This window comes from Hyaena hyaena, unplaced genomic scaffold (assembly GCF_003009895.1).
Source record: "Hyaena hyaena isolate Hyena2069 unplaced genomic scaffold, ASM300989v1 scaffold_37, whole genome shotgun sequence".
Taxonomy (NCBI): Eukaryota; Metazoa; Chordata; class Mammalia; order Carnivora; family Hyaenidae; genus Hyaena; species Hyaena hyaena.
This window is the reverse complement of record NW_024080669.1, coordinates 3271380-3286551: the sequence shown is the minus strand read 5'-3', so window position 1 is coordinate 3286551 and position 15172 is coordinate 3271380. Positions and strand designations below refer to the sequence as shown.

At 54.3% G+C, this 15172-nt stretch overlaps 2 protein-coding genes and 1 long non-coding RNA gene across 4 annotated transcripts in view; 2 read left to right on the top strand and 1 right to left on the bottom strand.

Moving 5' to 3' along the window:
* RNF214 (ring finger protein 214) overlaps positions 1-1237 on the top strand; it is a 43818-nt gene extending 42581 nt beyond the window's left edge. Inside the window, 1 exon segment of the mRNA XM_039229328.1 lies at positions 599-1237. Within this exon segment, the coding sequence (XP_039085259.1) occupies positions 599-664 (66 nt within the window). The 3' untranslated portion in view covers positions 665-1237.
* A 994-nt stretch (positions 1238-2231) lies between these two features.
* The window catches only part of BACE1 (beta-secretase 1), a 22902-nt gene continuing 9961 nt past the window's right edge, over positions 2232-15172 (bottom strand). Inside the window, exons 1-9 of one of the 2 annotated variants that reach the window (XM_039229331.1) lie at positions 11350-11789; positions 11173-11261; positions 9478-9694; positions 8829-8966; positions 7981-8115; positions 6926-7027; positions 6411-6560; positions 5991-6162; positions 2232-5335 (exon numbers count right to left, since the gene is read on the bottom strand). In XM_039229331.1, coding sequence (XP_039085262.1) covers positions 5094-5335; positions 5991-6162; positions 6411-6560; positions 6926-7027; positions 7981-8115; positions 8829-8966; positions 9478-9694; positions 11173-11261; positions 11350-11421 — 1317 coding nt within the window. In that variant the 5' untranslated portion in view covers positions 11422-11789 and the 3' untranslated portion in view covers positions 2232-5093. Of the gene's footprint in view, positions 5336-5990; positions 6163-6410; positions 6561-6925; positions 7028-7980; positions 8116-8828; positions 8967-9477; positions 9695-11172; positions 11262-11349; positions 11790-15172 lie in introns of those variants that run through there. The other variant, XM_039229330.1, reaches the window with a different exon arrangement.
* Positions 9826-14728, top strand: LOC120229994. Its single transcript, XR_005527893.1, has 2 exons — positions 9826-10187; positions 14447-14728. It is a non-coding gene; the product is annotated as an uncharacterized LOC120229994 (long non-coding RNA).

Below are 15172 nucleotides of genomic sequence, written 5' to 3'. Positions count from 1 at the left end.
CAGGAGATTTTGCTTAGATGAGAAGAAGGGAATAGGGAACCTGAATATGAGAGTAGGAAGTCCATTAACAGAATAGCTTGGAGACCTGCCTGTTAGAGATTATCTTCACAAACGGATAGGTTATTCCTATCTTGTATTATGTTATACGTAGTCAAGTCTCTTGGCGTCAGGGATGATTGCCTCTTTACTATTTTGTTTTGTTCATTTTGATTTTCCAAGAGGTAGGAACTGGATTTACATCTAAATTCTTAGTAAGGGAAAATGCTGAATAAGCTTTGAGGGTGGTGGGTATTTGGAGATGAGAGCTCATCTCTGCCTGAACAGATCATGGGAAGGAGAAGGCCACACCAGGCATTTAACAATGAGAAGCCTTACGCTATTCTTAGCTGATTGTTACTGTTCCCTGTAAAAGAACAGGTTCCCCTACCCTGACGATTCTTGGAGGGGAGAGCCAATGAAATGGCCCATCCGGTCCCCCACAGTAAGAGCTCTTCTGACTCAGTATGCGTTCCTTAGACCTAGTGGACCTCAGTGGCTCTCTCTCCCCTCCTCTCCATCTTTCCAGATAAACCTGAGATATGTCTTTCTTCCTTTCCAGTGTATCAAATTCTGGGCCCAGACCAACACAAATGACACTTGTCCCTTTTGTCCAACTCTTAAATGACGGACCTGACTGGGGAGGAAGAAGAGGAGAAACTGATGTGAACAGGAAGCGCGGGTTCAAGATTTCTAAAAGTCTATATATTTATACAGTGACCTATACTCACACCATGTACATTTTTATTATATAGGTAATGTGTGTATAGAAAGTCTGTATTCAAATGTTCATAAATGAACATTTACATATGTATATTATGCAGAAATGGTTGTCCCCCTCACCTTGCAATTCCTTTGGCGGATGCAGATTGTAGGTAAGGTGATGTTTAGTTTGCCCTTGAAATTATGATATTCTTGCCCAGGGCTGTTTTCAAGTACAATATAAAAACCATCTAGGAAGCTGCTGTTCCTCTAAGGCCATCCTGCTTTGATTTGGCTCAGCCTCTAGTTAATTTTCTCCAGGCTCACGTATGCAGACTTGAACCCTGGTGCTCACCCGCTGACTGACCAGATGCCTTGCTTACTGAAAGCCTCCGGAAGCCTCAGTGTTGTTCTAGCCACTCTGCCCCAAATGGATAAAATGAGATTGATTGAGGAAAAAAAAAAATGTAACCCTAAAAGTCTGAATTTTCGTTGAATATTTTACTGTGTTAACGCTCATTATTTGCACATAGACATTAGGTTTACAGAATATTCTGTTTTACATCGGCAAAATTCACAGTCCAAGAATAACAACGTAAGTGGGTCCCATTTCACCCCTGCCCCCCACGAGCTTCTGTCCATCTGACTTCCTGCATAGTCATCTCTTTAGAAACTAGCACAGCCCACAGGTCTTTCCTAGGCCAAGCCATCCCTTGCTGCCACTGACTTGGCCTCTGATCAAGCTGACAGACCAACCTTGTGAAGCCCTCACCTCTTCCCTGTAACTTCTGGTCTCCTAGTCTGCCAGCCCTCCCCTCCCCCGTGAATGTTAAGGCAGTTGGTTCACAACCAAGTTGTTTGGTGACCTTGGGTGAGCTCCAGGCAGGCACTGGGGTGAGGAGATGTCTGTGCAGAATTATTTGCAGAATGATCTCGGGATGCTGGATTTTCATTTCTGAAGGAAGAAAATGATGGGGACATGTTTCCTGTCCTGGGAAAAACGGAAGCCGAAGTGATATGAAGGGACGTTAGATTTCAAGTTTAGAAGTCACTTGATCTATGGATAGCTATCTAGAACGAGATCGTTTTTCCACCTCTGCTTATTGAGCACGTCTGGGTTTTAGGTTTATACCTGTGAAAGCTGTGAATCTACTAGAGCTTTGAATCTTTTCCTGTCCTTTTACTTTCAGTCCTATAGGAAATGGCTTCAGCTTCCTTCTCTTTTGGAATTGAATGAGGAAAACCTACGTGTTAATTAAAAAAAACAAAATTAGCTCCAGGGGAAGGACACCATTATATTAGCAACAGCTAAATGTTTCCCATCCTGGGAGCTGGACGTGCTTCTTGGCACTAGTAAACACTGCCAAGGTAGCAAAGTCTTTTCCTTTTAGCTCCAGTTAAATTCTCTCCCCTCAGTTTTTGTTCTTTTCCTTCTTTGTCCTTTGTTCCTGCCTAGCAGGCTCTTGGCCATAGCCCTTCTCTTGCCTTACTTGCTCAGGCTTGTTGACTCGCATCATTTTAAGGAGCCGGACTTCCCAGGGCCTCCTGGCATCTTGTAGGGTGTTGGAAATGGCCCCAGGACTCCCCTCCGTAGAGGTCAGGTGGCCCACTTTCTTTGGTTAGTGAAATGCTAAGGTCTCCAGTTTGGTAGCTATCATGAACAGAAATGTGGCAAAATGGAAGACCAGTTCCTTTGTTCTTTTCATTTGGGCAATTGATTTTTTATCTCGTAATCAAAAGAATTTCTCTCTCATCAACTTTGCAGCGCCCTTTAGTCCACCAGCAGCATTTTTCAGTATCCCCTAAAAATCTAGAAATTAGAAATGGGTATAAAAGCCGTTCTCTTTTCTACAAATCTCTTAAGCCAAAGGAGTATAGAGAGAAGAAAGGAGGAAGTGGTGGGCGCAGGGGTGAGGGGCTTACCTGCTTCCCCGTAAAAGCCCCTTGAAAGCCAACTATAGTGGGACGACTGAGGTTTTGGGGAGTTGTGTGTGGGAGTTGGGGCCTCACTGTTGCTCTTTTCTCTGTCTTGTTCAGAATCAGTCAGAAAGCAACATTTAAGTTTTGGCCGTCCCCGTTCTCCCTGTTCCCTCTGCCCGCTGGCCTGCAGGGTAGAGGCCATGCAGACCGACGAAAAGGGCCTCGAATACAGTGAGTAGAGGTGGGACAGTCGCTTTTCAGGAGTCGACTTTAAAAATAAGATATATAATACATATTTTTACAAGCAAGAAGCTGTTGTCAAGGATTTTCTTTCACACTTAGAGTTACTAGTTTTAGGGTAGAAAGGAAGTAACTGTAAAAAGAAAAGCGAGTACAAGTTAAAAAAAAATACGACAGTGGGACTTCCTAATGAAGGGGTTGAGTTTTATGCCCTGGACAGAGCTGGGAAAAAGCCAGTTTTCCCAACATGGGAAGAAATTATAAAGCAGAATGTGGCATTTTATCACATGGTAGCAGTTCATGGAAGTTTATTTACACAGTAAGTTCCGAGCTGGAAACAGACAGTGTCCAGTCTGGCTGACGGTCCTTGTGGTGAGGGGGTGTTCCCAGGCAGCCAGAGCAGCACCAAGTGCAAGGGGAATGAAGCGAACCCAGATAAGGAACTGTGATTCAGTGTTCTTCTTTTATTGGTTTATGGCTTGTGGGCAGCTGGCCGAGGCCCTCCTTGTAGCTCCCGTTCCCTCACCAGGTCATTCCACACGCGGGCGGCCCCACACCTGGAAGCAGCGTGTCAGCGAGACAGCAGTGGGACCCGGTGGGTGAGCCGGGGGCTCCAGGTCTTCCCGCTGACACGGGTCTCATAGTCCACCGTGTTAGAACTGATGGTGGGGAAGTGAACTCAGTGCCCACTGCTAGCCCAAGAACCAGCCTGGGAAGCTATTGATTAGGAGTGGGGAGGAGAGAGTAGGAGAGGGGAGAAGGATGGCCTCCAGGAGCGGCCCTGGTGGTGAAGGAAGTGAGGGAGCCCCGAGGCGGCCAGCCTTTCCCCGGCAGCCTTGTTACCGAAGGCAGTGATGCTAGAGCCAGAGAGCCCCGTGGTTCCGACGCCAGGCATAATACCAGCGCCCCTGTCGGCCGCCTCAGCCAGGTTGATGGAGGGGACATTAGAGAGGGAGAGAAGGCAACGGAACGCCTCTGCCTCGTGTGGCGCTCTTACTACTACTTTACAGCTGAACAGGAAGAAACCCAGGCAGAGGCGTAGGGCCTCAACCCTGTACTTGTCGAATGAATCTTGAGCGTCCTGCTTTCAAGGGTGAAGGGAGGTCTCCCGCCCGTCCCTCTCGGCACCTCAGCGGCAGCGTTCCGGAGGGATCGGGGCTCAGGGAGGGAGGGGACGTAGAAGCAGGAAGACGGGGCCCGGCCCTGCTCTGTCTGCTGTATTCCAGTTGCTGTCTCGTAGGGCACCTGGGACCGAGGGGCGTTGGGAAAGGCGAGTGGTACCCAGTGTGCGTGGAGTACAGGGTGCAGGAAGAGACGAGTGGCGTTAATAAGGTAGAAATTCATTTGTTAGATGGAACTTCTTAGCGGGCACTTTTCACTTAAGAGCGTTAAAAAGAGCTTTTCGGCTAGGCGAGCCCTTCTTCCCAACTCACTTTTGGCCGGGCTGCCACCGCAGAGAAGACGACACTGGGTAGCAGCACCCATCCTGCAGGATGGGCTTCCGTCTTGGAGATACTGTCTGAAGCTGGGACTGGGGAGTGGCCGTGGCTCTGCCTCTTCCAGCCCTGATCCCAGCCGTTCCCTGTCTTTGCGCTCCCCTCCTCTCCTCTTCCACCCGCCCCCATTGTACAGATACTCAGTCTAATTACACTTCTGTTTAATTCAAGAGGCAATCTTTGTACCAACGTTAGGCTAGTTTATACAGTCCCTATCACTAAAGCAAGTAGCGAACTGTGCATCCGTTCCTACTGGCTTTGGCCAGCAGGGAAGCAAGATTGGCCCTTTCTCTGCCCGGGTACCGCAGAGGGCCGCACGCTGGGGTGACTCGGCTGGGATGCCACTACTTCTGGAACTAAGAACGAAGAATACTTTGGGTTGGAGAATCCAAAGGGATGGTGGGCAGAGGTTCAAGGCTGAAGTGTCAAGCAGCAGAATTTCCCAACTCAGGCTCAAGGCGACCAAGAATACTCCTGCCACCAGAGGGCTGCTTTCTTCTCTCTCCTGTTTCTGCAGGCGCAGTCCCTGTAACCCGCCTTGCCGGCTTCCCCTCCTTGTCTGTCACGGCAGAGGCGTTTGGTGGCAGGTGGGGGTCTAGGCGCTCTGGCCACCGGTGCCATCTGTGTCTCCTGCTTGCGACCAAAGTGAACCACCAGGTGTGGTCCCAGGGGATCTCTGTCTCCTGCCCGTGGGCCTCCTCACTTCAGCAGGGAGATGTCATCCGCAAAGTCATCGTGCTGGTGGCGCAGGCAGCGGAGGCAGCGCCACTGGCACACCATGAGGCAGAGCGGCAGCATGAAGAGGGCACAGATGGCGGCCATGACGTAGGCTATGGTCATGAGGGTGGACTCATCTGTCTGGGGGATGTTGTAGCCACAGTCTTCCATGTCGGGGGTGATGAAAGGGCCTTCCACTGCTGCTGTCCTGAACTCGTCATGCACTGGAGAAAGGACAGGTATCAGTGGGCACCTCGCATCATCAGAGCAGTTGGGTTTATGCAACAAACAGAACTTCCTGATAGGCCTCGAAATCAGCCCCTCAGGAGGCTCTAGCATCTCTGTGCCTGGAGATACTTAGGGGCAGGCCAGAAAGCCCTGGCTCCTCCGCCCAGGTCAGTGGGAGCAACAGCCCTCTGCTGGGTAACCATGCGCTAGGAACTACACTAAACGTCAGTCTTGTGAGTTGACCGAAAGGCCAGCCCCATATGTACCTGGTAAACTCACCTCTTCGGCCGATGCCCACTTGCAAGACCCCGCCAGCACTCTCAAGTAGCCGGCATTCAGCTCATCACGTAGCAGCCGACGAGGTCACTGTAGGCTCAGCCTGCTGCCCTTGGGGCGAGAGCTTCCCAAGGGGCCGCGGCAGCCCTTGCTCTTCTGGTCTCCACCAGGGGCCACCAGCCCACGCACGACTCACCGTGCCAGGCAGCACAGAAAAAGCACAAGCACTGACGCTGGCTTTGGCACAACATGTTGGCTCTGCCCCGAGGCAACTATTACTACTACCTCCCAGGCCGGCGGGGGCCCAGGCATCCTAACTGTTGGGCAGCGAGAACACGGGTAGACTGGCCGCACCCTCCTCCCTGGCCCTCTTACCGTGACAAGCACTGACGGCGAAGCCAATTCGTTTCCGGGCCCGATCAAAGACCACGTAGAAGCCCTCCATGATCACAGCTCCCATAACCGTGCCCGTGGAGGACTGGGAGATGGCGAACTTGTAGCAGTCATCTTGGGACGTGGCCACATCTTCCACTGGCCGCAGGTATTGCTGAGGACAAGCGAGCCACGATGGGGAGGCTGTCTTCCTCGCCCCGGCCCTCTCCCCGCCTCTGCCTTCTAGGTGTCCGTGCCCGCAGCTGGCTCCTCCCTCTGCCTTCCCTGAGCTCTGCGCGCTCTGCCCGGTTTCTGCAGGAGCCCCGGGACACTCCTCTACTTGGTCGTCCAGGCGCTGGGAGGCCCTGCCTGGTCCCTGGCTGCCCGTCCATACTGTGACCTCTTCTGGGCCGGGGGACATACCTGTGGAAGGATGGTGATGCGGAAGGACTGATTGGTGACCTCACCCATCAGGTAGAGGGAGATGACTGGGAAAATGTTCCAAGGGGTGGTGCCTGCCTGCCAGCATACCAGCTGCTCCCCCAGCCAAAACCCGTCCGGGAACTTCTCCGTCTGCGGTGGCGAGAAAGGGATAGCGATGAGGACCCTGCCTCTTCCAGCACCTCGCTTCTCCCGCTTTCACATGGCACTTCCCGGGCCCTTCCTTTCTTTGCTTTTCTGTGGAAAACCCGCACTGGGGAAAGGCACACTGAAACCCAGGATTAGGGGGAGACCGAGGGAGGGCGAGGCCGACACTGTACAGCAGGGGACTGTGTGACGAGCAAGCCGAGGCCCAGGACAGAGACTGGCTTTGAAGGCATTGAGTAAGTACAGGGACCTAAAGGCAGGCAGCTTGGCTCTTGTTGAGGCCTGTGACCTTGACGGACTTCCTCTGGCAGCCCGTCATCTGTTGTACCCCTGCACTTAGTCCTACTGACCGAGGAGGCTGCCTTGATGGATTTGACAGCAGCTTCAAACACCTTCTTGGGCAGGCGAAGGTTGGTGGTGCCACTGTCCACGATGCTCTTGTCGTAGTTGTACTAGGACAGGGAAGAGGGGGTCAGAAGAGTCGAGAGCCTTTTTTTGATGCCAGGCTCCGGAATCGGAAGGGTGACTCCGACGGCATGGGGGCCATCCTGGCTCCGTACCTCTTAGGAGTAGATCCTTGGGCAAGTTGTTTTAGCCTCTGTGCCTCAGTTTCCTCATCTTTAAAATGAGGACAATAATAGTACCTACCTCAAAGAGTTATTATAAGGATTAAGTTAATACGTTTGAGACGCTTAGAATTGTGCCCAGCACATAGGAAGTATCCAGTAAAAATACTAACTCTTAATAAATTCTTGGATGGGGCAGACCTTCTCCAAATCTTGAGAATAAAAATGCCTCGTATAGTGCTTTTAACTTTTCGTAGTACTTTTATATCTGTTCTAACTTAACGTCCATTAAGGATCTAGGTAAGGAAGACCCACATGGTTTAGCTGCTATTTATTGGGTACCGCTATGTGCCAGGCCCTGGGAGGAACGATTCATCCCCTTTTCTCTTGTCTTCACCACAATCTTTGGAAAAGCTGTCTTTCCCTCTGTTTTGCAGATGAGGGGACTGAAACACAAAACAGTAACTTGCCTGAGGGCACATGGCTAGTAAAAGGCAAAGCTAGAGACCCAGGGTTTTCCAACTCCGAAGCTGGACTCTTCCACTTGCATCATATGATGCTGCCTCGCCAACAACTTGTCCAAGGCCATCAAGCAAGGCAGTGACTAGAGTCCACACCTGCTTTTCTCCTTCCTAGACCATAATCCACACGGTCCCTGTGAAAGTGCCCTGCCAGTCCCTAGCCCCAATGATTGTGTCACCATTAAGCTCACGATGGTTCTAGGCTCAGCCCCCACCCCCTTCTGCAGCCCCTGCTCCCCTGTCCCGTCCTCCCAGCCTAACTCAGGGTCTGACTTCATGCTTCGTTGCCGCCCCCTTACCTCCCCCTGGTGTCGTTACCTCCTTGCAGTCCATTTTCAGATCCTGCCCGTTGATCTCCACCCGCACAATGATCACCTCGTAGTACCACTCCCGCCGGATGGGTGTGTACCAGAGGCTGCCCGTGTACAGTGAGTGGTCGATGCCCCCAATGATCTAGGGAGAGAAGGAGGCAGGTCCCCGTGTCCCAACACAAAGGGACAGCGAGTCACCCAGAGAGAAAGCAATGGGATCAGAGATTTCCGGGGGGTGGCAAGGCCCCCTTACAGGCCACCTTTCTCATCTTCCTGCTTCCAATCAAATCATGTCCCAGAGTGATCTGTAGTTTCTTAAATGTGTTAAGAATGCGTCAGGGGAAGACTTTGCAGGACTTTAAATTATTTGTTTCAGGATCTCGCAGCCCTCAATATAAAGTTATTTAAACCTAAACTGGCACACTAAATGTTAAATGAATGACTATTTGCTTCTCTTAACAAGTTTTATTTTCTCAGCTTGTTGGAGATGGAGACCCATTCACCAGTTGTCCTAATGAATTAATAAATAGACTTTTAAACTCCTTAACATCTCTGCCTTCTGATCATCAGACTGAATGACCTTAATTTGAGAGGTCGTTATTTTCATTTCTTTTCCAGTTCCCTACTCATCTCATCCTTTCCAAGCTTACCATAGGCACCTGGAGTCGTTTCTGGACTAACACAAGGAAGGAAAGGATGGGAAAAGAAAAGCGGAGGTGGGGAATACCAAGAGGTTTCTCTGGAGTCTGAGTAGTGGAGCCCAAGAGTGTGGTGGGGCCTTGGAGGGCGGGGAGGCATGCGGCGCCCAGCCCTCTGCCCAGTGGCGGCAGCGCCCCTCTCCAAGGACCTACTCACCATGCTCCCTCCAACTGAGGCCAGTACTTCCGACTGGTTGAGGGGAAAGCCGGCGCCGCAGAGCTGCAGGGAGAAGAGGTTGGGGACGTGAGTCTGCTTCACCAGGGAGTCAAAGAACGGCTCCAGGGAGTCATCGGGCTGTGGCAGAGAGAGACAAGGAGTGAATCCTCACACAGAGGGCCCTAATGGAAAGAGGCCAGCTCCCCGCCTAGACCGGAAGGCAAAAGCAAAAACTTGGGGGATGTTCCTGGGGAAAGACTATCTTGATCAAAGTACTGAGATTGGGCAGAGAGAGGGTCAGCAAGAGACACCGGCAGTGCAAATAGGAAAGATCTACAGAATCTTTGGTCCCCATATGCTTAACCCGGTTCAGATTTATGCAGGGAGGGGGCCTCTTTTATTCCCAAGATCTTGGAAGTCGGTAGAAACCAGAACCTAATCTTGTCCCTATCACAGCGTCCCTCACTATAGTTGCACCCTCTCCAGGGACGGGACCCAGACGGCCACCCCATCCCCCTGTTAACTAATCCTTCCAGCCGATTTGTTTCCCCCCTTAGTCCATTCGCCTTCTCTCCACGCCCGTCCCTCTGTAGCATGCAGGGTGCGACGTGCAGACACAGCGTCTGGGGGTAGGCCCTGGTCCTCTCACCCTGGCGATCTCGGCATAGGCCAGCCCCAGGATGCCCTCCCAGTTGGAGCCATTGATGAAGAACTTGTCCGACTCCGTGATGGCAGCGATGTTGGCACGCACCGTGACGTTGGGGCCATGGGGGATGCTCACCAGGTCGGTGCCCAGCTCTCCCTCCCACTTGCCCTGGGTGTAGGGCACATACACACCCTTGCGGAGGTCCCGGTATGTGCTGGACCTGTGGGGAGGAGGCAGAGGTCTGTGGCGGCATGACCACAACACCTGGCGTAGGGATCCAGCACTCCCAACGGCCTCCCCTCCTGCCAGGGCCAGCCTGCGTGAGATAAGGTGCTCAGCAGAACATCCCAGAGCAATCAACCAGAACAGCGTAAAGTAACCTTGCAAACAGATGAGGGGAGCTGTTACTGGGGCTCACCCTCCTGTCTCCACGGTTCATATCCCTAGATCTGGAGCTCAGGCCCCGTGAGGAACAAGCCTATGCTTTGTGTATTGTGCCCGCCGCTGCCGAGGGACAGCTAGCGGGCATCTCCTCCTCCCCCCACCCCCCCAGCTACATCAAACTCCCAGAGAAAAGGAGCCTTTGACTCTTGCTGCCTTGGGACCTGGTAGTACCATTTGAGTGGTAGAGAAAGTGCCAGGCGGGGTGAATGGGTAACCTCTCGGGCAAGTTCTTCCCAAGAAAGAATCGGCACAGCCTCTCAGCAAGGCAGGTAAGTATTAGACACCACTTGTGTGGAACACACGCTCACGAGCACGTGACACCCCCCCCCCCGCCCACCGCGCCTCCTCACACCACTACCCCGGCCCTGTGTGCGTGCTGGAGGGCAGTGGCGGGACTGGGAGGGGCGGGGGGAATCCCCTTTCGTGGAGCCTGACCACGCCCCGGTCCCCACCGCTGTCTTCAGGCAGGGGAGTGGAAGCTGAAGGAGACTAAGAAGGCAGAAGATGCCGAAGATGGCTTCGGCATCTGCCTAGAAGTCCAAGAATAGGATTAAGGGCTCTGCTCACAGATTTACACACAGAGAGATGCCTCAGACATTAGATGTCCCCTCGCCACTTTGTGCTTTTATGCTAAGGAGGCTCCCACATCATCCCTCTCTGCCTCTTGCCTTCAGACCCCACAGCGACCCTCCCTGCCACCAGCTCGCTAGATCCAGCCGCTGGGACTCTGGGCGGTATGGGGAGGCGGTACAGCTTTCAGCCCCTGATACGGCTCCGGGCCGTGGGGCTTATGGAAGGTTCTTCCTTCACTCCCTTGAACCGTGCATTGCCACCAGGAGTAGCCCCTGAGGGAGAGCACAGCGAAGGGAGTGGCCACGGCAGCCTGCTCGGCCTACACTGAGCGAGTCGATGTTGCCAGAAACCTGAGAGCCACTGAGGGGGCCGGGGGGGCTGGGATGAAGTCTCCATGTCTCCCAGCTCAGGCAGAAAGAAGGACTCTTGAGTTAGGAGCCTTGGGGCTCCTGTCCTCCCTGCTCCCCCTCCCCAAGGAAGCCGCCTTTGTCTCAGCACTGAAGCACTTCTTGGTGGCCCCTCAACCTCCCTTTTCCCATAGAAAACCCCTCACGTGCCCCCTCTCCACTCCTCTCCCTTAGAAAAGTTCCGAGGAGCTAGTCTTTCCTCGAAGCCCTGCCCCGACCCTTCTGGGCCCTGGCTCGTCGGGAAGGGTTCTGTCTAGCGCTCCCCAGCACTCACAGCTGCCTCTGGTAGTAGCGATGCAGGAAAGGGTGGGGGGAAGCCCCCACTGCAAAGTTACTGCTGCCTGTGTCCACCAGGATGTTGAGCTGTCGGAGAAAGGGGAGAGAAAGATGTTACCCACACGAGGCTCTGGGCTCCGCGCCTTCATTGTCCTCCACCCCACCGGCAACTTACTCTCCCTGCGGCAGGTCCCGGGTGAAGCTTCCACCATGCAGGACAGAACAGCCTGGCGCAGGCTACCGCCATGACCGCAGACGGCCCACGGCCTCCCGTGCCGCCCTCAGCATGGCCTCATGTGGGCCCCCGCCTTCTCCGTGGCATCCCGACATTTTCTGTGCTGTGGGAGCCGCGTCATTGCGTCGTCTTCATTCCTCTTTGTCTCTACCGTCGGGCTGCCCTTACCCCCTCCGTGTTCCTATCCGATCCTGTCTGCAGGGCTTGCCCCTTCCCTCCTTTCCCGGTCCTCCTAGGAAGCCGATCAGCCAGCGGGCGGCCGGGCTCGCATCCCCGTGCAGCTCAGAAACGCTATTCTAGGAGCTGGCACGGCCGAGGGAAGCTGTGGGGACCATGATGGCGTGTTGGTGCCCATGTGCTTCTGACCCCGCCTGCCAGAAGGTGTCTCCCCAAGGAGGCCCCACCCCCCACCCCTGTCTCAGAGGTGACATGGCCTAGGAGTCCTGCTGTCTGAACTAGTAGGGAGCCAGGAGCCCACTCTTGACATCCCGGTGGAAACCCGCCTTGTCAGGGCCCTGGATTTTGGCTAAACGAGTACGGACAGGTGTCTTCTTGGGGTGCAGCTCCTTCTAGCGTTTCTGTTTTCTCGACCCTCCTTTCTCCTTTGGCAGCCTGATCCGTCCCTCAGTCAGTCCAGAGCCATGTCGTGAATATCTTCCTGTATACTCACGGGCAAAGAGAGGCGACGCCTCTGTCCCCAGAAGCACGGTACCCCCAGAACTGACCCTCCCTCGCTGACTTTTCATGCCCATCACCTCTTCTCCCCTGACCTCAGGGCCCTGTCATTCTATGTCCTCTATCGGTGCGGCGAAGTCAGCTGACCTCAGTTGTGGTGCAGGCTCTGACCTTGTCACCTTGGGCAAGTCACGGCGCTCCTCGGGGCTTCAGTTTCCAGAGCCTCCGGTTCCTTCCTGCCCTCAGTGGTCCTGGTGGCTCCGCTGACTGCGCCTCCCCAGCACCTGCTTAGGCCTCCTGGCCTCCCCGTGTCCCCAGACACCCCTCTCTAGGGCTGTCTGTCCCCCCGGCGTCTGACCCTGCCTCTGCCCTCCTTCCCTCCCCCTCCCCCCCTCCCCATGTCCCTCTCCATCCCCCCTCCCCCTCCTCCCCCCTGCCCTCTCCAGGGTCTCTGGGCAGCCGCCAGCTCCAGATGCTGCGCTTTCAGAATCGATAGAGCTGGAGGCAGAGCAGTTCAGGTTTCAGCCAGCCAGGTTAATGATTAAAAAGGCTTCTCCCCACCTACTCCCGGGACCCCCCCCACACCTGCTAGGACTCTGCTCCCAGCACTAGGCACTAGGCTTGGCCTCGTTCTTACAGGGATCCCTACAATCACTGGACCCCAAAGGAGGAGGCTCCCCATAGCTGTGCCAGAGAGGGCTCCCTGGAATGTGCGCCTGGCTGGCTTTGGGAAGCATGACCACCAGGGCTTTTTTCCCTCAGGTCGCAACCGCCCCCCCCCCCCCCCCGCCAGGGGCTCAATCACTCTTGTGGTCCTTCTGGGCCCAGCCCTTCTCATCGTCCCAGGAAGGCCCCTCCCTTCCACCTCAGAGGGGGTCAAGCCCAGGGCCCGAGGACCCTCACCCACTCCCACACTAGGAATTCGGCCACCACGGCCCTGTCCGCCACCCCCTCCGCCCGCCACAAAAAACGGGAAACCAACGCAAACGGCCCAGAGTTCCTCCGGAGCAGATGGCCAACTCTCCGTTTGCTCTTTGCAAAGTGCTCCTGGCTTCTGAGAGGGGTTCCTGGTCCTGCCTCCCAACATTTCTCACTCGAGCTCCCCTCCCCCCAGCAGGCTGTCTCCTTCCTGCTCCCTGTGGAGGCCTCTCGTGGGGCAGGGGCCCCAGGCAGCTGAGCCACCACCCCTGATGAAACGGGACAGGTGAAGGCAGCCTGGAAGAGGAGGCTCGGAGTGAAAGGGTTTCAAGCAGCCAAACCTCCTGAGCCAGGCCTCACCTCTTACTGCCCGGGAACAGAGGTCAGATGGGACCTCCCGCCCCCTGCCCCTCCCGCAGGTACACTCGCCATCGCCATCGTCCAAGCACCCCAACCCCAGCCTGGGTCCTTCCTATTGGCATTTACAACCGCTGGGGTCTCTCCATTAAAAAAAAAACCTGCCTTAATCTCACATCCGCCTCCAGCCACCGTCCCCTCCCTCACAACCAAAGCTCGCAGCCAAGCTGTCTTCTTTCTTCACCTCCCACTCGTTCCTCAGCCCATTCTAAAACGGGCCCTGCTCTGCCCCTCCCTCCACTACAGCACAGCCCTTACTACAGCTAGCAAAGGTTTCGTGTCGCCGAGTACAGAAGACATTTTTCCAGTCAGTCCTCATCTGACTGTGAGGGCGTCTCCCACCGGAAACACTCCTCCCTGCCACTCCGTCCCGTGACTGTCCCTTCTCTGACCACATCTCCTCTGGTCCGCTCTGCAGGCTCACTTCACAAGGCTTAGGCTCTGGCCCTCTTCCTCTCAGGCCTTACTCTCCCTCTGCCTTCTCCCCTGCGGCCGCAGCTCCAAGTATCACCTCTACCCCTGAGCCCCCCCCTTGAGCTCCAGAAGCATAGAAGAAGGGTCCTCAAAGACACCTCAAATTCAGGATGTCCAAAGCTGACTTTCCACAGTCCCGCCCATCTGTCTTTCCTCAGCCTTCCCTGGGTCAGTGGATGGCGTCACCATCCATCTGTTCCCTAAGTCAGCAACCGGGGGGTGGGAGACACATCCTAACACCTTCCTCTGCTTCACATCTCCATCTGATGGATCAAATCCTGCCCAATTAACCTTCTCAAAAGTCTCTGGGATTTACTCCTTTCTCGCCACCTCCCTTGCCACCCCTGGGCCCAGCTTTCATCACCTCATTCTGGAATGTCACAACAGCTGCTCAACTGGCTCCGGCACACCCACCCTAGACCTCTCCAACCTGTCTCTGCGCCGTGGCTAGGGTGGTCTTTTCCAAGTGCGGATTTGACCGTGTTCCCCTCCCGTGTCAATCGATTCCCTTTGCTATGAAAGGAAAAAACTTAAGCTTTCACATTTCCTACAGGGCCCTTCCTTGTCCGGCCCTGCCTGCAGAGCCAGCCTCGTTTGTCCAGTACTTTCCAGCCCCTGCTCCTCTGGCTCACTGGAGGTCCTCAAACCAGCCACGGTCCTGCCCTTGAAGACAGATGCGAAGACCATTTACTCTGCGCACACGTCTTCCTTCTCTCTGGCAAGTCTGTCTACTCACCTATCATCCCACAGTCCAAGCTCAAAAGGGACTGCCTCCTAAGGGAGAAAGACCAGGTCATTTTCTCTTATTAAAATGCTTCCCTAAGTAAAAAAAAAATGCTTCCCTAGAACGTGTCACTCTGTCATGTCACATTGAATCTCCCCTCCGTTACATCTAATTTTTTTAAAAATCACCATTGTGTCCCTAATGGGTATCACAGTGCCCGGCAATAAGTAGTTCTCGAATTAACGGTTACAGGAAAGAAAAGGAGAAAAAGCTACTCTATCCCGTTTTTTGGATGAACGATAGAGGCCTCCATGGCTCCCCAGCTGTGGGTGTTTGTAGGTGTGGCTTGAGCTCAGACCTGTCTTCCCCTCACCAGGCCCCCTGGTTTGACCTGGGATGCAAGTCTTCGGATAGCTGGGGTTCTGGAGCCATCTTTTTCCCCATCCCTTGGGGCCAGGAGTCTCTGTAGCTATTCTATTTTAGATTCTCGGGAGATCACAGCCTGGGGTCAGGGCTAGGTCACTGCCAATCACTTAACAAACAAATGCTCCCCCC